Genomic DNA, 23,751 nt, shown 5'->3' with positions numbered 1-23,751 from the left:
TTTCGACCCGGCAAGGCCGATTTAAGCGCTAATCCACTTGTCAGGGGTGGAGTAAGGAAATCGATTTTAAGAGCCCTTTAAGTCGAAATAAAGGGCTTCATCGTGTGGACGGGTGCAGGTTTACATCGATTTAACGCTGCTAAATTCAACCTAAAGTCCTAGTGTAGACCAGGGCTAAGCAAGGATGTAAACAGACTTTAGGTTCACCTGTATCTCTCTCCCTCTCACAAAGGCACACACATGCCGTCTTGTAATTTTATTGGGTCAGATAACACTGTGCAAATCATGATGTTACAGGTTATTATTCAATCATGTAATATCACAGTTACAAAATCTGATGTCTTACACATGGTTTACAAGACAGGTCACTGAAGTGCTCTATTTTCAGGTGTAGGGCTGTATCCCCACAGCGTGGAATTCATCCCTGTACAGAGGTGCGGCACAAGGCTCATGCACCACTGAAGTCCCAGGGCTTAAGTGGGATTTCAGTGGGATCATTGGTCCTGTGTAGGCCCTCTGCACAGGAGGGAATTACACCCATAATGACTGCTGGTTTGTTTCCCTTGGTTGCCTCCTTTTTTTTTTTTTCCAGCGCAGACACATGTCAATCACACTCTGTCATCAGAGACTTACTTCCTGTTAAGCCAAAAGCATCAGCTGATCAGGAGAAGGACACCTGACCCAAGATAATACAGCACTGCTTGCTGGAAAACCACTCCAAGGGCCTGGTGTGACTGTCACTCAGGTGGCCACTGGCTCCAGCTGAGGTGATTATGGCACACCCAGTTACCAGACCCTGATGGCCAAACCTAGCCCACTTCCTCACCTCAAATTCCTTTGGATTCATGTAGTGTAAATAGGCTGGGTTACCCAAGACCAAATACTCCTCATCCCCGTCAAAATGTGTTTTCACCCTGCACTCACTGGGAAGAAGACGACAGCTTGATGCCTCCTCAGGCTATTATCTACACAGTCCTCTCCCCAGCCTCCTGCAAGCTGCGCTTAATTTGTAATGAAAGAGGTGCTGGGGCTCTCAAGTAATTAGGTGCTGGGGCTCAAGCAAGTTTTTGACTTTCATAACTGACATGGCAAGTGCAGAGATGCTGGCGCTATGAACTGCCAAGCCTAGAGGTGACGGGGCTCAGCCCTGGCAAGCCCTGGCACAAAATAAACATGGCCTGCAAATAGGAAGAGCAGCTAAAGCAGGACAGCTGCAGATAACAGGAGAGAACAGGAAGAGCCAGAGGCAAAAAGAGGTTGCATATCTGAAAAGCTTGGCTGGACTCATCACTATGTTACTCCAGCTTTACACCTTTGTAGCTCCGTTAAAACTAGTGACTTTATATTAGCATAAGACTGGAGTAACACAGTAGTGAATCAGGCCCTTTTACTTAAAATGTTCAGTTCCCTTCAGCGGGGATCTCTAGGCCCCACTGGCATACAAATAATATTATGAATTAATCAATAAATACAGGCCTGATTTTGCCACTCCTACTCAGGCTGCTTCCTCTGCTTGTAGCGCCACTGCTTTCACTAGGGCTGCTCTCAGAGCATGAGAACAGCTCATTGGTTTAAACAGGGCTATGTGGGAATTAAGGTAAGTAAGAGGGGCAGAATCCCAACCTTAATTATTAATAATACTGTGAACAAACAGGTCAATGTACCCTGCACTCAGACAGCCTTGCATTCAAATGTTGTTGATGATTACCTGTTCTGTTCATTTCCTCTGGGGCACCTGGCATTGGCCACTGTCGGAAGACAGGATTCTGGTCTAGATGGACCTTTGGTCTGACCCAGCATGGCTGTTCTTATGTTCTTATTCTGAGTAATGGACATATACCACATTTCCCAGTTCATTCCCCACGTGCTAGCAGGCTGGCTTTGCAACGTTGCACGTCCATCTTTCTCTCTGTCTTTGCATCATGGAGGCAGATGGAGAGGTAACCGATGCATTTTTTAACTCTGGCTCAATCTTCCATCTTTCTAAGGTGATCCGAGGCAAATCTGAATAGGAATTTGAGTGCTCAGGTGGCTGGTTAAAAGGTGGAAGTTGGCGAGGATTATTCAGTGGAGCAGCCTGTTACTAAACACGAGTTTATCCAGAATTCATAAGGAAGGAGACAAGCTTCAGTGAGTCTCAGGGGACAGCAGCCTGCAGGTCTGATGTTGCTCACAGACTGAACTAGGACAAGGATTAGGGCCTGTAGATCTGCTCTGACAATGAAAATAGTGGCACCAGCTTCTGTTAACTCCATTTACCTTGCAGTTTAGCAAAGAAGGGCACTTGCTGGGTTATTTCTGTCCCTTTCGGTTTGAATGAGCATTTGAACTCCTTTGTTTGGACTTGAAATTTTCCAGCTCCTGTTTGCCTGGGGGCTGGAATATGGTGTGAGGTTCTGGAGAATTGGACACCTGCAGCTTTGAAAGAAATCTGCTTACTGGGGAGTGGGACCAGTGCAGCAGAGAGCATGGCTGGTTTCTTCTTGGCCTCTCCTCTCTTCTCTTTTTATCACTTCTATTATCCTAACCACAAAGCCTTCCGGAGCTGGTGGGCACAGAGAGACGAGGTTAAACAAACCTGGTTCGCTTAGTCCTTTTCACCAGGTTTGGGTCATTTATTTTTCTGCTCTGTTTGGACACAGCTGAGGAGAAAAACTCTGGAAACACATGGCAGTATAGTCATTTCTGGATTAAAAAGCAAACAGAAAATAGAAGAATAACATCCAGGGGATTCAAGACCCTTAAAATTTTCATAACCTTAAACACTGAGAAGGCTTTAGCCCTGCCACCATAATTTGAGACTATGTTGTGCCGTTTGAAGATCCATAGAGCAGGGTTTTGATCAGCAATCAGTAATTAAATGAGGCCAGAGATGATTTGTTAACACATTATGTAAAATATGTATATTTTAAAGTGTCCAATAAATTCAGTTCCCACCTCCTATTTTTTAGTTTGTTTTGTAAGAAACAAACAAATATTTGTGGAGCAAAAGACTGCTGCAAATGCGCTAACACAATACAAATAATAAATAGCCACGGGAAGAATACTGAGATTGAAATCCAGTTCTGCTGCTACTCCTCTAATCTTCAAGACAGTTACAGAGATGGAAGCTTAACTATTCTCTCTATAAAAAAGCCTGGTGCTAGTTCATTTACAAACTCCTTGTCTCCTCATTTGCACACCTTAACTGATATCAGCTATGTCTAGTACAGTAATTCCCAGCTCCCTGGAAAATCAGAGGGGGAGTTAGTCATTTTGCGCCTGGCCTTTTCTTTAATTGTAAGTGGAAAACAAATGAAACCATCTAGGCTGAGAAGTTACAGGCTGATCTTGCTCCCACTGAAGTCAGTGTCAAAACTCCCAATGGTTTCAGCAGGGGGAAGATCCCATTTTGAAAGAATAGTTATGTGGTCATTCAAATCCATTCCTTATTCCATGCCACTTTGGTGGATGCCTTTGGTGGGTCTTTATTAGCTTATTTTGCAGTCTCCTCTCTCTGATTTGGGTTGTTGTTTCTTCTTTCTGTCAGAAGGTTGTGTGGGTGGCTTATACATTTATGGAAAAGAAAGCTGGGTAAGTCATTATTTATAGCCCGGTTGCTGTGTATATAAAATAAATATAGGCGATGCAATGTAGACTTATGTATAACATATGCATCCTTGTTCATCTTATTGCCTGGAATTACCCTGTCATTAGACAGTGATTTCGGAAAGCAGGCGTTTGTCAATTAGAAAGGCACATCTGCATGCTGGTGCATTTGGAATAACACCAGGATGGGAGATTTCCCGTGAGATTTTGCTTCTATTGAACAAATCCTTTCCTTTCTAAAACTCTAAGAAGATTGATATTAAAATCGAAACAATTTGCAATACCCCAGGAGAAAAAAAATTCAGATGAAATAACCTAGCATCCTTGTCTCTCACTGGCTCAGCCACTAACTTAAAAAAAACATGCTTATGATTCCATCAGCCCTCTGTCTGCCGTCTCGTCGCCATGTAGAACGACTTTGTGTATTTGCTAAATATAGAGAGATTATTTATTATTCATTCATTCTAATTTGAAAATCTCTTGAACGCACTACTGAGATGGAAACCGATCCCCTTACCAAAGAGTTTGAGATTGCTTTATACAGTTAAGACAAAGCCACTATTGTTTAAAACAAAATCTGGAAATAGAAAGAACTAAGAAGCCATTTTAATCCAGATTCAATTTGTATTTCTGTAATAGAATGGCACATCTTTGGCGTTTGGTCCTGCATTCCTTATACAGACAAAACCTCTCTCACAAAATGGAATCCGATCTATTTTCTTCAGTGGAAGTTTTATTGAGTAAGGACTACCGGATTGGGGACTTTAAACTAGACTCACGTGACCACATCCTGCTTGGGAGAGAAAGTCAGTGGGATTGCTACAGGTAACAGGATTTGACCACGTGTAAAGTCAGCAGGATTTAGCTCCTTACGGAAATGGATTTAACTACTAGCAGTAAAACAAACAAACAAACAAAAACCATCCTCCTTACACGGGCAAATTTTCAGTGGGACTTTGGCCCGAAGAAGGACCCGATTCTCCTCATGGGAGTTTTGCTGTTCGCTTCAGTGGGAACTCTAGCGGGTGCTAAAGCAGTGCAGGGTCTGCCTGAACTCTCCCATTCCCTTTCCCCCTCTCTTGCAGCTGTCAATTGGTGCTAAAATAAATAGCAACGTGTGATGTCATGATTATTTTTAATAGCGATCTAAATTTTGATCGTCTGGGAAAAGCCATTCGCAGAAAGCCCACGGTTCCCTGGCAGTGCCAATGTGGGAAAGAAGGGAAGGGAAGGTGGGAAAATGCCCACGAAATGAGGCTGAGCTTTGCATAGATTGGTGATTCCCCCCTCCCCCCAATGTATTTTATCATTAAAAATCAACATCGCTTGCAGTGCTAAAGGCTGCTGGCTTCAGTTCCGGGGCCCATTTGTTGCTGGGATTCAATACGTTTGGGAAATGCAGATTGGATTGCAACCCACTGTTTGATTTATGAACGGGTACGTTTGCTATTGCTTACACATTACATTTCAGACTTTACAGACCTTTGGGGGGGGGGAAGAGAATAATGATATGTTGGAGAAGGGGGATTATTACATCCCCCTCCCGCACCAGAATAAATAATGTGTATGACTAGAATTGCAGGATCAAAATTAAACTCTGACCCCTCCTTCCCTTCCTCCAGCTTCCTCCCTCTCAGCAGGGCTCTCATCTTATAGGTAGAAAGGATGTGTTTATTCCTTGATGTTTACTTCTCCATAAAGGCATCAAAATCCTATAAATAGACAAGGTTACAGCAGCTTCTGCTGCTAAATCAATAGGGCCCAGTCTCCTGGCTATTTCAGCCGAGCTGTCTTATTAATTATGAAAGGACTCATCTGATCTCAGGCAGCCGCTTTCTGTCCCTCCTTTGCAGCATCTTAATGGTGGTTGCTTTCTCTCCCCTCCACAGCTATAAACAGGCTCCTTTTCAGCAAAATAGGTTTATTTTTATTTTTTTTTAAATCTCTAAATAGGTTTGGAAAGAATATAGCTGTAAATAGTCTGCCTATAAGGCCGTCAGCAATTGCTGTGCCAGCAAAACCGGCGCGTGTGGATAAAGGGAAGAATAACCGGGGCGGATTTTTGACAAATTGCTCCAAATGCAGCCGTGCTAGACCTGTGAGCCCGTCCTGCATTGCTCGGGTACCCCGAGTTCCCACTGACATCTGGCACTCACTTTGGCTGGCGGGGGCTGGTTCCCTCTGTAAGCAGTCACAGAAGAGGAGTCCCACGTTTTAGAAAAGGAGTATTGTGTACTGTTTTTAGGGAGAGTTTTATAGCATTATTTTTCAAGGGCTCTGTTAATTAGTTTAGAAATTCTATATTTCTTTGCACCAAGATGAGGATGTTAATTAATTTAGCAGCTCTGCATTTAGCCGCCATTATATTAAAAGCCTGTCCAGTTAAATAGATATATACCATGCATATTTTACAAATAAAACGACACCCTCATTTCAAACAATACTTTTTATTTTATACTTCTTTCTATACTTGTAGCAAATTTTTTTTTGCTGAATTAGCTTTATAATAAACTTTTTTAAATTACATCTTTTCTTTTAAAATCAAGGTTCTTTTTTTGTCAAAATCAATATGCTGTATTTTTAGGTTTACATTTAAGCCCCCTTTTTGTAATCTATACTGTTGGATATTCAGGTATTTTACGGTATGTGTAACATCTAAAACAAGAGAGGAGGAGGGAAATTAAAGGCAGTGAACTCGGAAAGATGCTTCCACAACACCAAGTAAAGCTAAACTCTCAGCAATCTTAGCAGCATTCAATCCTTCAGTCATTAGAGACAATCTCTTTCCTTCCTTCTTTTTCTTTAGCTGTCCATTTCTTTCGTTTTTCCCCTCGAGGAAATTTATTTTTGCAGTGGAATGATCAAAAAACAAGCGACTGTGGAGGAAAGATGATAGATTGTGAGTTATTCACCATATGCTTCACACGTGGATATCAATCTTGGATTCATTTCCAGTGCCTTTTTTCTCAACTCATCGTTTTCTTTCATATTATAAGAGGAGCCCGTCTTTTGTTGTTGTTGTTGTGGTTGTTATTATTATTATTTATTAAGATTATTAATATTAGGTGGCCCAAAGCCATTCCTGAGATTCTTTTGCACAAAGGGCTCGGGTTTTCTATTTTTATTTGAAGAGACACTAAAGCTGAGGTCCGATTTTGGCTGTTTGTTGCTCATTGTTTGGTAACATTTGGCAAATAAAACACAAAATAAAGAGAGAACGTTTCCACAATCCTATATGGATGTTTCATCATCACAGATCATCACAACGGTCCCCAAACAACGGATGGACACTTCCTCTATAAATCCAGTATATGGAAGGTGTGTGTGTGTGGGGGGGTATGTGTGGTCTACCAGGAGAGACCTCCTAGAAGGAGAGCCAGGTCACTAGCGCTGCAGAGAGAGCCAGCAGGAGCAGGGGGAAGGCAGGGAGGAGGAGTAGGGAAGGAGCTGACCCGTTGCTTCCTCCGCATAGTTCAAATAAGCTGCCTTGAAAATCGAGGTTTTTGGATTCCCTTTTCAGTTTTTCCCAAAGATCTGTCGCGCCTTCCTGGCAATCCGTGAGGGCTGTGAGGGTGCAGGAGTGGAAATCATCCCAGTACCTGGGGAAGAAGCAAACACAGAGGACAAGCGCCAGGTCACTGGCTGCACAAGATGGTCCAACAACCTGCCAGCCCCACGCCTGATTCTCCCTCCCCCCCACACACGCTCCCCTTCCAACCCCGCCCCTCCCAACAGCTTCAAATGTGTGTAGCGATGACGGGTGCCCAACCCCCCAGTTATGCGAATCAGGCCCCTGCAAGAAGTTTCCCCCTTTGGGGGCTGCAAAATTGAGGCCCCTAAAATCAACAGTCGCTTTTTCAAAACCTTGGCCCTTGCTGCCTTCCGAATTGCAACCTTAGTAGAAGCAGCCCTACGCACAACCGGCTCGTTTTGCGCCGAGGCTCGGCTCCTGCTCCCAGTTAAACCACTGGGGGCGGGGCCGTTGATTTCAATGAGAGCAGGATCAAGCCTTCAGTCAATAGCTCTGGCTCAGGGTTCCCTCAGGAGCGACTGCAATCTTAATCCCCAAACGCCCCCTAAGCGGGCGGCTTGCTTCCATTCTGAAGAAGCAAGGCGGCTACACCCAGCAAGCTTATTCTGTATTTACGCGGTAACGTTTTGGTTTAGGCTTTTGCAAGGAGTCAGAAATCGAAATCTCAGCCTTTGAAGGGAGAGCGGCTAGGGTCCAACGCATAGCTCCATAAATCCTAGGCAGGGGTAGAAGGTGTGCCTTTTGCGTTCACAGAATAGATGGACATCTTCCGGGGGGAAATAGCCACAAAAAGCCTATTATTAACCTTCCTTAACTGTCTGACTTTATTAAGGAGGGTGTTTCTTAGCTGTGATGATTATCATGATTATATTTATTTATTGCTTAGCATGATTATTGTTGGAGGGTCTTATTTGTTGTTGATGCTGATGAACCGTATTATTGTGCAGTGAGCTTTGCTTTTACTCTTCCAGAACGATGGAATCGGCCAAAGTTTAAAGCTCCTAAAACAAAGTTACTTGACAGGAAAGCACCACGTTGGTGATCCCATCTAGGAAAACCTTCCACCGACTTCAGAGGGCTTTAGCTCGAGCCCTCATTGCACAGAAAACCAGCCACCTCTCTGCAGAATGCTTTGGATCAGGCGCCAGGTCAGTGATTCTGAAATTACAGGGACAGTATTCCTGTAATTTCAGAATCATAACCTGATCCAAAGCCCCGCTGGAGACAAAGGGGAAGTCTGTCCAGTGATTTAAGTGAGCCCAGGATCCTTCAGAGTTTAAAATAAGAAATTACTCACCCTCTTGGAAAATTTTCCAATATTCCTAAATTGCTTTCCCATTTTTCTCACTCAAACCAAAAGCAGATTTCGAGGCTAAATCTATACTCCAAGCAGGATTGTCTCATTTCAGAGGAGACTGGCAGATCTCAGTGTAGTAGTCTAGGTTATCTAAAATCAGTGTGGCCCCTGTGACCGTTCTCTGGTTTGGTCTGGTTTTTCAGGCAGGCGCTCAGTTTTCGGTTGTTTTTTTTAAGCAGTCCTGCAGCCTCTAATTTATGAGCACTCTACACTGGTTGTAGACTCCAGTGTTTGCTACATTTGTAATAAATAATGAGATATTGAGATGCCAAGAAGGCTGAGAGTGTGCCTCTCCTGCAGTATTTCTGCTATAATTGCATCTCCCAAAGGAAAATTAAATCTTCCTTGATCTTCTTTCAATACACATACTGGCATAGAGAAAGGGAGAGAGAAACCTTTAAAGAAATCAGGCATAGGGAGGTGGCACTGGACAAGAAGCTAACTCCTGAACAGTATCTAGGACAAAGGCTTCAGATTAGAATGCTAGGGCCCTTATTTATGTATTTATTCTACTTGCAGCACAGCGGGTACATTGCAGCTGGCCACTCAAGCCACGTACCGGCATAGTAGACGCTGCAGATAGCAGCCTACTGTCGATCAGAAATATATAGACAGAAAGAGAAGTCACATGGGTTTCACAACATAATCTTTTGGGTTAACATGTCTTGATTTAAAAAAAAAATGTTTCCGTTTAATGTACATTGTTTTCGGACTCCTTTTTTATGTTTCAAGAAAGACGTTACACTCCAATGACACCGCATTGGCTTCTAAATATGACTATTTTGCCGGATATTTCAGGATTATGCAGGAAAACAGCAATTAGGGAAATCCTATAAACGGATTTTTAAAAAAATTAAATTAAAATGCAAACGGTGCCTTACTATCTTCAGACAAAGAACCCCTTAATGGACAGTTCTTAGAAATGAAGCATTAGCTCTTATCCTTCTATTCTCACCAACAATCTTCATATGTCCCTAGTAAAGAGTCAGGAATGGGAGACAACGCTTTTTTAATGTGGGCGAAATGAATCACGATTCAACATTTCTTTAAGCAATGGACCCTACCAGGCGCTTAGTCTGGAGTCGAAGCAAAACTCTGCAATGACTTCTATGGAAAGTTGTGCTTAAGAACTCCCTGCCCGGTCTGGCCCAGTGTTCCTTCCGCAAGGACTGAAAGTTTGGCAGAGAAACCATCCCAGCGTCTCAGCCTGCAGAGATCATTTCAGTGCCAGTCCCTCTTCAGACACCAGTGTTTCTATACAAGCCCAAGTCATTATTCACGCCTTATATAAGCAATAATGTTATTAACTCTAAAAATGAAACTAACTAGATCTGAATGATCGTGGAGAAATACCTCTCTCTAATAAGGCGGCAAGGTGCTATTTATTATTAATTATTATTATTATTTCACAGTATACTCGATTGCATTGTTGTCATCTTAATTTATTTTGTTTCATTCCGGGGCCAGATTCTGATCTCTTTACTCGTGTTGTTTAGTAGCAGACTTAAAAAACAGTCCCACATTTCTAGAGTAAGGAAATCAGAACTCGACCCACAACAAATAAAGAATCGGAAGAGTCAATGAAGAACAAGACTAGCCCTAGAATTTCGCTGCTTAGGGGGTTTGCAAAAACGATCCTGTTTTAGGCAACTCGTTAGCTACAAAACCGGCCTTTAAGAAGAGCCAGGGCCAGCCAAATGTTGCCAACCCCAGGCTGGATTTCCGACCTTCATTTTTATTTGCACCGGCACCACCCATGTAAATGACTATTTGCATTGACAGCTAACGCTGGATGGCACACCTGGGGCCTTGAACTGATCAACTGGGAAGGGACCATCGGCGTTAAAAAAAAATGCATAGGGCAAGAAAAAGAGAAGAGAAGCCAAAGGAATACATAGTCAGCGGGGAAACGAACTGAATGGCTCAGCTGGCGCGCAGGTTAAATCTTTCCTCGCAGTACAGTTTTGCTCTGATTGGCGCTTCAGCCTGCGGGGCAATAAGGACGGAGGTAAGGCCAGCTCAGGGCAGGGACAACTGCAAATAGGGCAGCGCCTTGCAGCTCTGTACAAGCCCTTTCTTTTTACGCAGAGAGACACAGCCACAGCAGCAAACCGAGCGGGATTTTCAGCCCGGCCAGTGACATTTCCTTTTCAAATAACCGGGTCGAATAACCACCCCGCATGTAACCCTCGCGATCCGTGACGAGGAATAACAACGAAATAGGAAGACCTACGAGCAGATCGTTTGGAGATTTCTCTTGTCGTCCAGGTCCTGCGGGTAGTTGGCCATGTTATCGCCCAGTCTGAGCAAACAGTCCGAGAAGCCCCTAAAGACCGCATCGCACTTCCCCGCGGCTCTCACCGCCTGCACCAGGTACGCTGGGGAACAGAGCAGCACCACATCAGCCCGGACACATCCCAACACAAGTAACACCGTGCAGCACCCAACCCCCACATGTCTGTGAGCTCCATTCAACCTCCTCCCTCCCCCCCCCCCCCCCACCACCATATATTAGGGATCAAAGTCGTGGACAGGAAGAGCTCCCATTCTTGTGCACCCGCCAGGTTGCAAACCGCCTTGCTTCCTTCTCAGCACAAAAAGCCAGTTTTCCTGTTTGGGCATTTTCACCAGCAGACGGGATTCATTTTGAATGAGGGTAAGTGTGTTGAGAACAACAGGTTTAGAGTCAAAGGCATTCAGGGAGCGGGTTTGTGCCTTCGATTTGTGTGCGCCCGCGTCAGTTCTTATTCCATCTCTCTCTCCCGTTGCATGTTTGAGTTTAGTTTACAGTAGCGTGGCCCACTACAGTCCTGATTACCGTTAGGTTGTTTATTAAAGGCAATTTTCAATTGAATTCTTTCCTTTCCCGGGATGCGTTTCATTGTTATAACATTCTGCTTCCGAACCCACACATACACACGGACACTCTGTTAAGGGCACTTCATTATTTCAGGGGAAATAGCTGCGAAAAAATGAAACCTCTCTGAGAGGAAAAGGAAAACATTCACAAACCACGCAAAGGGCCTCCAACTGAAACGGCTCACGTAGATTTCTCCCTCCGATGGTGCAACAGCGTGGGGTGGGAATGAAAAGGTTTTGGGTTGCAATCGCTAGTAAGAGAAATGAATTTTTCCACCGTTGAAATCTTTTCCTGGTTATATTTCCCATGTTGCACCTTTCGGATTTTGCTATTCACTGGCACACACTGAGACCCTCCCACTGTTTAAAAAAATGAAAATGCCCTCCTGTGTAATCCACCGATGGACTGAGTGTTAGAGTTACAGACTCTGTGTGTGTGTGTGTGTGTGTGTGTGTGTGTGTGTGTGTGAAATTACTCCTCACCTATGTCGTAGTTTTGCAGCTAGATGGGTGCCAGAGAGACGCCTGTGGTTTATATGTCAGACTGTGTGTCTCTGGACATGTTCATAGCCAGATGGATCGACGTGGAGACACAAGAGCATCATTTACCTCACTTCACCTCAGCTCCTCTCTGTACCACTCTGCCTAGAGGGCTAGAAGTTTCTGAAAACTGTCTAGCTACAGCTTAGTCCATCAACCAGGCGCTCAGTCTCTAGCCACACACAAAACTGACCCTGCTGGGAAGAAGGTGCTCCCTCCCGATCTCTTCCCCTTGCAATGAAATCCACACAGTGCTGAGGGATCTAGTGGATTTTCATGCAAGGGGAAGCCAGGCTGTCTTGCTGGGAGGATTTTCTGTAAATACCTTTTAAGTGATGTTATTTCTAAAATCCCTCCCAGCCACTAGCCTCTCCAGTTGCAGTGGTGCTGAGGGAGGTTTGGGGTGTCACCATGGTTTGCTCGCTCTCTCTCTCTCTCTCTCTGCTCGCCTGCATGGTCAGGACTCACTCAATTGATTTGTCTGTTTGAAAAAAACACCACCACCAGATACAATTTCTAGCTGACAGGCTGGGATTCGCTAGCATACGGGCTATTTATCCCTATCAATCCCTCTGCAAATGAAAGGGAATTAGAGGCTTGTTGGTTTAATTGATCACTGGCTTGATCCTGAACAACAGAGCTCAGGGCTCTCGGCTGCTCCCCCCTCCCCCCATGCCTAGGACATTTTAGCCACCTACAGTAATCGGGTGAAGGGAGCTGCCATTTTCACATGCTGCTTTCAGGAGCCTGCCCCAAGTGCTGGGGGCACACACTGGGTCGGGAGCCTGGGATTGCAACGGTAAGAAAGTCTACCCTAGAGATTCCCCTGGGGGACGTGGCTGCTTCTTTTTAAGGTGCTCCCATTACCAAGTAAATGGCTGGTTCCAAAAGGCTCCGTTTCAACTCAGAAACCCCGTCACCCCTCCCCGTTTGATTCATCATTAACCTGACTTAGTAACCACACCCCTCACCACCACCGCCCACCCGCACGTCAAAACACGCCGGGGAGGGGGGGGGGGCAGACATTGGCTACGGTACAAAACATGCAAACAAATCGGAGAGCTGAGCACATCCCGAGAGAGAGAGAGATCCTACAAAAGCCATCGCGATCCCTCCATGCAAGCCGATGAGGAGGGCGAAAACGCCACTTCCAAGCGGCAAAATGCTACAAGTCACTCTTGAAAACACAGGCTCCCAAATGATCTGCCCTATGAATCGACTCCTCCCGGGCGCCAAGATGCGATGGCAACAATAATAATTCGTAAGTGCCATTGTACTGCCTTCGTGCTCGGAAGGAGAGGCCTGCTCAAAGCACACGCGGGCAAGAGAGCGAAATGACGTGCAGCTAATTGCATGGTTAGCATGCTGTCGCTGTCAGCGGCTTTGGGGGCAATTGTGCTCTAAGAAACGAGACTGGGTTTCTCCCGAATTACCCAACAATGGGATTTCTCTTGAATTAGGTCGTTTGAAAGAGAAAGGGGAAAGTGCCGCCCATCTGCAACGCATAAGGGCGAAAGGGTCCATCCATAATTGATCCTTTTTGCATTCCTTAATTTTGCTGCTTATTCTCTACGTTTAATATTCTTTAGCTCCGTCTACTCCCCGCGTCATTTGTCTTTCTGTCTCACCTTCCTTCCTTCCAAGCTCCTGCAATCCCCGCTTCCCTCCCTCAGCCACCTTTCTTGTCAAAGTGTCAGTGGTTTCGGACAGCTTCCAGCCATGAATTCATAAGGACCAAGGCATTGGTGCAAAGATATACATACATTGTGGGGGACACCAAACTAATGCGACAAACTTCCATTTCATAGGAAACCTTTAGTAATTCACCAGCAGAGGTAAATACAACTCTACACTGGATGTGGCATTTATTCTCTTTACAAAACAGAGGTGGCACCTTATTTCAATATAGTAATAAAGACTTCGGAGTAAAATAAAATCAAACTGCTCACCGAAGAGACTATAAGATCCGAAAATTCATCCCTTTCCTCACTCCCCCCAAAATATCTACACTTTAATAATATTTGAGGTCTGCAGCACTGTTTTTATCTGAACTTTCCAAATTCCTGCACGTTTTCGAACGATCTAGTGCATATAAAGTGCCAAGAACATGTAAAATTCACGGCGAAAAAATGCCTCTCTTGGTAAAATTTCCTATCCTCACATCCTCCCCCAATCAAATAAATAAATACATTTAAAAAATAGGAAATGTAGTTTTAAAAAGGCCATATGTCCTGAAAAATGACATCCTTTGAAATTATTCTGTTTGAAATATGACATGAATTTTGAGGTTTGCAAATTCTAGCCACATTTTCCCGAGTTCAGTGTTTCGTCTCTAGGGTTTCCTCCCCGCCCCCCTACCCCATCGATGCGAAATTTATTTCCATCGCGTTTTGCCTTTTCTCCACTCTCCCCCCGCCCCAATGCTGCAGAGACCGGCTAGCTAGGAAAGCGACAGAGCGAAATGATTTTTAAACAGCAAAATTGAGTATTTTTATTATGACAGAATTCCTTTGCAGAAAATCTTTTCAAGGGTTTCTCTTGTAATCTGCCAATGTATCGATAAAGGATGTGTTTTAATTATTTTTTAATCCAAGATCTTTTTTTTTTTTTTTGGATAATGCTAGGGAATTTCTTTTGGGCTTTTTTGGGTTATTAGTGCCTCATGCAGAATCAAAGGAGTGGCAAACTTTAAAGCTGTTCTAATGTTTGTAACTGTGAAAATATTTTCATCGGAAACACTGAACAAAATTAATCTAATAAACAAACAAAACCCAGCAACAACAAAATCCCAAACAACAGCAAGAAGAAATGCACACGCACACACACACATACATATATACACACAAACCAGGGTGGAGGGAAATCTGTGCTATTGTAAGTAACTCCCTTTCAAAGAATAGGCATTTTGCACCTGTGCTTCCGTGACAGGTTCTCTTAGTTTATACAAAATTAATGCTCAGGCAAGAAGATTTAGATTTTGGTTTTGTTTCACCATCCCACTTAACAAAAAATTTCACGGCAGCTGGGAGAGCCCTGACATTCCAAAAGACAGCATTGCCACCCCTTTGCACCTCCCTGATTGCCTGCAAATAAACTTTCCAGCTGGACCGCTCTCTAGCCATTTTGTTCCATTTCTCATCTCTCCCTGCCCCTCTAGGGAAGAAATAAATGTCCTTGCATTGGAACCACTGAATTGTCGGCGGCATAGATCTAGGAAGAAATACGTATGTAATCGTTCCCGGGGAGGAGGGAAAGAAAAAGAAAGCAACCTAACCATTAACGAGCATTTCATCCGTCTGGTTTGCAATAAGGAAGAGCAAAAGTGGTTCAAGACGAAAAAGAATTCGTTCCCTTTCCTGCGGAAAAGCTGTTCTTTCAGCACTTGGCATCCTGAATAAACACGAAAATTGTCGTTAAAAAGAGCCAGCGAGGAGAGCACATAGCCTGGTCCCTTTCGCCACAAACCATGCCAATCATTTCAGGTTATTTAGACATTCCGTTTCTGCATGCATCAAATGGGGTTTGGTGCAGACAACTTGAGACACAATTTGGCGGTCCACTTACCTATCTGTACAGCAAGGATCAGAGAAATATATCTGCCGTTCAACTTAAGTCCCATCCTACATTTAGTAAAACCATTTGCGACTGCAGATCTTTAAATAGTTACTTTGGAAAACGTGGGGGGAAGCTGAAAAACAGGCATTGCCAACAAGTTCCCAGCAGCGGAGACCTTGCAGACGAGGGGGAGATGGAGAAGAAGGGGAGAAAGAGGGAGAAGGGAGAGCTGGGAATGGTTCACTCCATTAGCAGGGGGCGGAGGAAGTACAGCCCCACGCCCACCACCAGCCCTGACGTGGGGGAATGACACTGACGGATTCTTTTTCTTTCTTTCTCTCTCTCTCTCTTTTTTTTTTTTTTTTTTTAGTGTGCACCTTGGAAGGAGAAACGCCATTTATAGGCATCCCAGCCTGGATTTAGCCCGCTCTCTGCCATTAATCGCCACGAAATCTCCTCCCCTCCGTGAAATTCCCCCGGGCTGCTGGCGTGACCCTGCAGGACTTTAGGGGAACCCTGGATTCTCCACGCGCCTGCAACAGCGCCGACAACAAACAAAAGCCCACCAGAAGGAGCTGGCCCGGCAGGAACTCCTGCCATCGTTAGTAACACGTCCCCATGGCCAAACACCGCAGCAAGCGCCTGACAAGCAGAGCAGCTTCTGTTAAGCCTGGCGTGTGCCTCTCTCCCCCCCTCTCTCCTCACTGCACAGCTGCGTCCAGCTTCCCGCCTCACACTCTCTGTGCCTGGCACACACCGGCCGCTAGATGTGATCCTTGCGGGCTTGTCCTCACCCTGCAGAGCTGGCCGGTTCCTCAAGAGCAACAAGCGACCCGGGGGCTAAAGCTTGGCCTGGAACAGGCTGCCGGCATGCTGGGTTGGTTCTTTTGTGCTGAGCCTAAGCCACATAATAATAATTAGCCCTGATATAGAAGCAACCCGAAATCATTTGCATCGCTTTTGCATGGCGTTGCTTTTACTTAGGGCACTGCTGAGGAGCCAGGCTGCAAAATTGCCGCCCTCCCCCCTCTTTTTATTTTGGAATAACCTCTCCTCACGATTTTAACCCGCTCTCCCGCCCTCCAGGGGTTTTGGTTTTTTAACGTATTATAAAATACATGCCCCCCTGTGCTGTCTGAATCGATGCCGCTGCATTGCTGCTTTGTTACATAACGGACGGGGCTGCAACTGGCAAATAGATCGGGAAACTAGAAGTAGAGCCCAACGTTACATCTGATCCCTAGCCAGGCCCGTTGGGGCTTTCTGGGGATGCAGGCTGGCAGCACAAAGCCTCCAATGTTATTTTCGATGGGAGGGGCGTGACTGTGTGTTTCCTCTTTTTAGCCAGGAGATGCAAAAATAATACTTTCTAAGGCATGCAAATCCAATGAGGGGGCTGTTCGCAGACAGCGAACCTGTCTATCCCTCGAGCCCTCTCTCCTGCAGAGCAACAGGAGCGGCTAGTGAGAGATCTAGCCATCCATTTGGCACCAGGTGAGGATATTGAGGGGGCCCGAAAGGCTGTGGGGAGGTTTGCCGCGCTCCAGGAGACAGAAGGGAGGGGGGACAAGGAGGAGTACATCCTGCTGTGGAAGATTTCAGAGTAGCAGCCGTGTTAGCCTGTATAGTCAGCAAAAAGAAAAGGAGGACTTGTGGCACCTTAGAGACTAACCAATGTATTTGAGCATAAACGTTTGTGAGCTACAGCTCACTGCATCTCTCTCCCTCCCTGCCTGGGTGGGGATAGCACGGAAGAAAGCCTCCCCCCCAACCCTTTGCAGCAGCGGGGGTGGGAGACTGGCTTTTGCTGGGTCTGTCCGGGTTGGCCCCTGCAGTGAGGAATGGGCGGAGGATTCAGGAGTCTCCCCCCGTCCCTCCCCTATCACGTCACCTGGATGAGGCTGGGGAGGGCTGCTGAGCTGGTTTATCTCTGCCAGGCTGCCTGCCCTGAATCCTGAGGGAGACCAGGGCCTGCCTGCCCCATCTGCCTTTTTCTTTCCTACTGTGTGTATTAGGGGCGGTGGCTGGGGCCTGAGGCAGATCAGAGCTGGGGGCTGCACAAACAGAAGTGGATGCTGCAGGTGCTGGTCTGACCAGCTCCTTATTCCAGCCTGAGCGGGGAGGGGGGGCTTTCCTGTCAGGCAGAGCAGGGATGCCCCCGCCAGACAATAAGGGAGCTGTCCAGGCAAACCAGTGCCCTTGCAGTGCCATCCTTTCCACCCCATCCCCACCCTCCCCTGGGGCCCTGAATGCTGCGCTGCCCTCACCACCCCAGGTGCAAGGCTCAAGGCATGAGGGCAAATTCGGTGGGAGTCTGTCAGCACCCCTGCCTGGCCTTAAGGGTTTTGAGCTCTGGCTCAGCTCAGTAGAGTGTGCATGTTGTTATCTTGGCTAACACACTGGGGACTGAACACTGACAGAACTGAAAACACCAGGCTTCACAGCTTGACCTAAAAAGCCCCTCTGTGGACTTAGGCCCAAAATGGGGGAAGTATAACATACACTTGATCCTGGGGGGTTACACATGTATCTTCCCCTAAGGGAGAGGGGGACCTGCTGCCAGCACTGGGGTAGGCTACATAGGTACCTGTCTGGGGCATTTACCAGATGGGACGCTTCTCAAGGGGGAGTGTTTCCCTTTTAAATGTGGCCCACTTGCCCTCAGGTAGCAGTAGCCACCACTAGGGTGCCAAAACGGCTAGTGCTGGCTCTGGCTAATGCAAACTGAGACCCTGTGTCTGCAGAGGGAGCAAACACAAGCAGCTCATGGAGATGTTCTGCTGCTGTTGCCCACCAGGGTCTCCTTTCTGCCCTGCATTGCACCCTGTGTAGCCACACTGAACCCAGTGACCCTAAAGGTTTCACTTGCTTGTAATTACCAGTTCCTACCTACCTTCTCCCCACCACAGAGTAGCCACTCCCACTCAGGTGCTCCACCACAAAATTACCAACCCCTGCCCATGTCTTCCTACCACCCCTCTACTCGGCTCCTCTCCCCACAGAATAGCCACTCCTTCACCACCATAATTACTACCCCTCAGTCAGATCCAACCACAAAGTTACTGCCCCCAAATCAGCTCCTCCCACCCCTGTTTCAGGCTGGCTGATAGGCAATGTGAGGGCTGCTGCTGATTTTCAATCCCCCTGCTCCTAATGAGTAAATATAATTAAGTAGTTTTACTCTAGCAGCAGCAGTGAGTGCTGCACAGTGCAGCTCCTTATACCAGCAATGCCTGAGAAGCATCATTTAAAAAAGAACAGCCCTTCACTTCCCCATGGCCTGAAGGGAAGAGGACTAAGCAATACGCTTAGAAGTAAGAGGGTGGGAGACATGACCGTCTACAAGGGTCTGAAGGTCACGGAGAAGGGAGAGGGATTATTTAGGGTTAAGTGAGTCAGTACAACTAGGAGCAATTACATGAAATCAAGAGTAAGATGCAAAAACTCTTGATGGTGAGATCTGTTAATATGGTAATACTAACATGCAATTTACCCATTGCACTTATATAACACCCTTTTATCCATAGACTTCAAACTGATTAACAGAGGTAGATAAGCAGAATTATCTCTACTTTCCAGATAGGGACAAGGTAGGGGAAAGTGTCTTTTGTCAGGTCCCAAAGTGATTGCATGGCAGAATTAAGGATAGAATCAGGTCTCTAGACTGCTGGGGAAAGCTCAAGTCCCTACATCACAGGAAGAAAAGGAGTACTTGTGGCACCTTAGAGACTAACCAATTTATACTCTGAAGATGTTAAATAGTCTCTCAAGTGACGTGATAGAAGCTCCCTCCAGTAGGGATATTTGAATCTAAACTGGATTTAAGGCAAAAAAGGTAACACAGTGTCTGGCGTTCAAATGTGGTAATGGCTGCTCTAGAATTACTGCCAACAGACAGAGATAGATATACCATAGGGTAGAATTCTGCCATTGTCCCTGCAAAGATCAGTGAGGTGACCCAGTAGGTCTTTTGCATCTTTGATTTAGTGCATTAGCAGCAAATAAAAGGGGATGGATGGGTGGGCTGTAGGCTCAAGGTGCTTGAATGGAAACATTGTACATGCTGGTCAGCCTGCAGCTGGGCTGTTGGTATTTTAGTCAGTTTGTGAAAGCACCCTTGGAAAAGCACCATGATCGAAGGGAAGTGACAAGTTCAAGAGTACAAGTACTGAGAGAGCTGCAGCAGGAGGAATTTTCATTTCACTCCCATGCCATGCTGATAAAGGTTTGTGGTGGTGGTTGTTTTTTTTATCATACTTGTGTCTCCTACTTTTTCCTAAGGGTAAACAAGGTCTAGCTGCAAGTTAGGGCTTAGCTAGTATGAGATGGCGTGTCTTGAACTTACTTTTGACCATAGCACATGTAAAACTTGCTTTGAAATTGACTATATGACAATTTCCAACATGCAAATCAAACAGATTGTAGAGTTTTGATTTGTTTAACATTTCAGATCCATGTTTAACAGTTCAGAGGTATCTGAACCTCTGACAAACTAGGTCAAAAATCTCTTGAGAGCAGGCTTTTCTATGGGATTTCTGCTTCTGGAACACAAGAGCAGTGGCTTTGGTGGTGTTCCAGCTAGAAATTATCCTAAACTAAACCACCTCTGGATAACCTTGAACTTTGGGGAAGTTCAGCTGTATCCGGTGTTAAGGGGTAGCAAGCAGAGCAATTGCCCAGGGCCCCACACCACAAGGGCCCCCGCCAAACTAAGTTGTTTGGACTTCGGCTTCAGCCCCGGGGGCAGCAGGGCTTGGACTTCAGCTTTCCACCCTGGGTCCCAGTGAGTCTAATGCCGGCCCTGCTTTCCGGTTTATTTTGGCGGACCCCTTCAAACCAACCCTGCCCCACAGGGGGATCCGGACCCCTGGTTGTCACTGAACCATTGCCTTAAGACATTTTCATTATCAACAACTCTTTTCAATGTTTCTTAGGGTAAAGATCTCTTCAGCATTTCTTTCTGCCCATTGCAATTACTGTTTTTGCTGTAGGCACATGCTTAGCATGTTATCATTGGCAATGGTGTAAATCTGTTAAGTAAATGTATTCCTCAGTTAGCCTTAGGCTTACCATCATGACTAAATCTACCAGAGACTATCATCAAAAGAGGCAGTTTGGTCCAGCTGGTTGGGGACTGGCCTGGAATTCAGGAGATCTAGGATGTATTCCCAGCTCTACCATTGGCCACCTGTGTAACTGCGGACAAGACACTTCCTCTGTTTCCCCTTCCACGCTTTGTCTATCCAAACTGTTCAAATTGAAAGCTTTCAGGGTGGCGATTATCTCCCAGTATTGCCTAGCCCAAAGGGTTCCTGATCTCAGTGAAGCTGCTACTGTTAATGCAAGTAAGTAATCATCATAATCTCTGACAGTATCACTCAGAAGTTGGGTCAGGTAATAATCACAGCACTGATTAAAATGCTTGCAGTATCACCTCCTGTGGGGCATCTCCCTCTGGGATGGGGGAGCAGTCCCTGTGCTCAGTTCAGCCTGGCACTTACATGATCTGCGTAAGAGGTGAGGAAATTTCCTTTTGCCCTCTGTGCTTGAATCATAACAGTGTAAGGGCCAGACAAAATCTGGCCCTAGATGAAGACTAGAACAAACAGGAATAGATGCCACGATTCTGACACCTTACACAAATTGCCCCATGAGTGGGACTGACGCTCGTGGAGGGGGAAGAAGCTGTGCCCTGTAAAGTGGTTTTAGTAGTACTTGCAGTCCGTCTGCATGCTCTGGAGGTCAAGGAGGAATTCTGCTTTCCATTGTTCCTTGTGGAGCCCTGTTTCTGACATGTGCCATAGAGGTATGACCTAGCCCTTAGACTGGAAGCTCCTCAGGTCAGGAATCCATCTTTATCTGTGTTACAAAAAGCTGTGCTTGTTGGCAACTCTATCTGATAAAATACTATTACTAATTGCATTCCGTACTGGATTACCACAGACTAGAAAGGACATATCTGTTGACAGCAAGCCATAGATAGTGAGGTTCATAACCTCCAGCTAGCTCTGTTGTTAGAGGAAGATGGCCAGAGACAAAAAATACAAACCAATATTGATGCCCAGTTGAAATTACCCCAATCCATTGTGAGAGCCTGAAGACTTTATTTAAGTAGAAAAAGAGCACGAACACACTGAAAATGTGACAGGTGGGGTTTAAGGAACACCTTCTAGTTGGGGGTGCAGTGGAATTGTCTGGTCGCATATTTTAGGATTTATGTTACTAGCCAATCTTCTAAAAATGAATTGAAAGTCCTGGGTAACCACAGGTCTAGTTTTACCCTTGGATGTGTATGACTTGTATTGAACAGGAGTCAGGTAGGCATGTGCATCTGAGGGAAGAATTTGACCCTAATCTACATTAAAGTTGTGTCACAATATGAAATTACAGTATGCGCGTGTGTATACACTGTAAATCATACAAATGGAAATCATTGTTAGCTAAATGAATTTTTATGAATGTAAACTGTTGTGGTGATTCAAAATGCAAAGCTGGGGAAAGTAGTGGGGAACTGAGGACTAAGAGTAGAATTTAAAGTATTGGGATTGTTTTACAGAATGCTTTGAAAAGATAAGGATATTGGATAAGATCTTTTGCAAAATATTTGGCTTAGAGAACAATGATCTAATTTAAGTTTACCAAATTAGTGAAATAATGAAATCTTTATTGTCTATGCCTGGGATGATCAAAGGGATAAAGATCCGAAGAACAAGATCCTCAAAGGTATTTAGGCACTTTATTTCCATTGAAATAAACTAGTTCAATGAGAGTTAGGCACCTAAATATCTTTGAGGAGCTGGGCCTGATCACCTAACTCCATTAGGCTCCTTGGAAAAGCTCAGCCTACATGTATGTTTGTACTTTTTGAAATGCCTTTTGAAAATAAATTCTGACTGACAAAATCTCACTTGACCACCATCAAATTTTTGCCAGCCATGGTTGTAAGGAAAATAATGTCTCTCTTAAAAATATGATCATTCACAGCCAATCAGCAGTTCTCTTTGATACATGTGGAAAACAGAAAATTCCAAGCAGGGATTGTTAATTTTGTTATCTGAAGGATGTTGCTTCTCACCAGCCCATCCACTTCTTAATACAGCGTTGTAATGAGGGTGTTGTTGATGAGCAAAACCGAGCTCAGAAATGTTCCATCCAGATGGAGAACACACCCACTTCCATTATGTTTGGCACACAAGATATTATTTCAGGTGCCCATGGATGTTGCTAGGAGTGGGCTGGCTTCCAAAAAGCTGTCCCGTTGGAAAACTGTGTCTCTGTCATCCTAGCTGGGTGTTTTCTTTCAAGGGACATATTCTCATCCATGGTATATAAAGGATCTATGGATGAGGTGAGCCCCAGTACTTTCATCACAGACCTGAATGGCATAGGTGGTGCTGGGAAAGAACTGAAGTCCCAAACTGGATATTTTGTCTTAGTCAGCAAAATCCAGGTAGGGTATAGGATATGGAAATTTGGTGAGTTGAATGCATCCTGCCTCCGTTTGACATCCTTCTGCCACTATGAATAGATCTTGTGGGCCAGCTATAGATCTCAATCACTTGAATGTAACTCTGCGGTAACTCCATTGACACCAGTGTTAAACAGTTTGGAGTTACTTCAGATTTACGCTAGAGTAACTGAGGTCAGACTCTGGCCCACAATGACATTTCCATTACAGGAGCTAGCTGCACAAGGTCTGTAACTGCACTATATATCAATAACAATCCCACATAGGGCTTGCTGCTACTTCCACTGAGGTCAATGGCCAAACTCCTATTGACTGCAGTGGGAACAGGGATCCCTTAGTGGATTAGTATTCTGTTTCTTTTATTTATTTTATTGATTTGAAGAATATCTATTGCCATAGCAGCTATTGGCCTTCAGTTAAAATAGGAATTCAGTAACTGAAATTCCATTCTGAGTTTTCTTTACAACAGTCAATATGATTCCTTCTAGAAACACATTAAAATAACCAGCTTTATCTGATGCCAGCTGTCATGAAAACCTACACTTATGCTCTTCTAAATTTTAATTTTTCACTTCATCAGCCCTTAGTAACATAACCAGTTACAAAGGAACTTCAGAGCTGGAAAAAAAATCCATGTGTTAATTAGTTATGTGTAGTTTGAGGAGAGCACAGGCAATTTAGATTACCATGTGTGGGGGGGAGGGATAGCTCAGTGGTTTGAGCATTGGCCTGCTAAACCCAGGGTTGTGAGTTCAATCCTTGAGGGGGCCATTTAAGGATCTGGGGCAAAAATTGGGGATTGGTCCTGCTTTGAGCAGGGGGTTGGACTAGATGACCTCCTGAGGTCCCTTC

The 23,751-nt window shown here is 45.1% G+C and overlaps 1 protein-coding gene and 1 long non-coding RNA gene across 3 annotated transcripts; one reads left to right on the top strand and one right to left on the bottom strand.

The window, feature by feature from the left end:
* Positions 1–241: 241 nt before the first annotated feature.
* NRN1 (neuritin 1) lies at positions 242–15,713 on the bottom strand. Of its 2 annotated transcripts, XM_048839783.2 has the most exons (4): positions 15,441–15,713; positions 15,151–15,266; positions 10,711–10,855; positions 242–7,187 (listed from the first exon to the last, which is right to left on the bottom strand). In XM_048839783.2, exons 2-4 carry the CDS (start codon positions 15,263–15,265, stop codon positions 6,953–6,955), a joined length of 495 nt encoding a protein of 164 aa, XP_048695740.1. In that variant the 5' UTR covers position 15,266; positions 15,441–15,713; the 3' UTR covers positions 242–6,952. The 2 variants fall into 2 exon arrangements, with proteins under 2 accessions (XP_048695740.1, XP_048695741.1); XM_048839784.2 differs by lacking the exon at positions 15,151–15,266 and having other exon boundaries at positions 15,441–15,695.
* LOC142071084 (uncharacterized) lies at positions 12,893–22,333 on the top strand. The gene is made up of 3 exons (XR_012667038.1): positions 12,893–13,137; positions 15,034–15,358; positions 15,802–22,333. It is a non-coding gene; the product is annotated as an uncharacterized LOC142071084 (long non-coding RNA).
* Positions 22,334–23,751: the final 1,418 nt, after the last annotated feature.

The sequence above is a fragment of the Caretta caretta genome, chromosome 2 (genome assembly GCF_965140235.1).
Source record: "Caretta caretta isolate rCarCar2 chromosome 2, rCarCar1.hap1, whole genome shotgun sequence".
Lineage (NCBI taxonomy): Eukaryota > Metazoa > Chordata > Testudines > Cheloniidae > Caretta > Caretta caretta.
The sequence above is the reverse complement of the archived record's forward strand: the minus strand, read 5'-3'. Positions and strand labels throughout refer to the sequence as shown.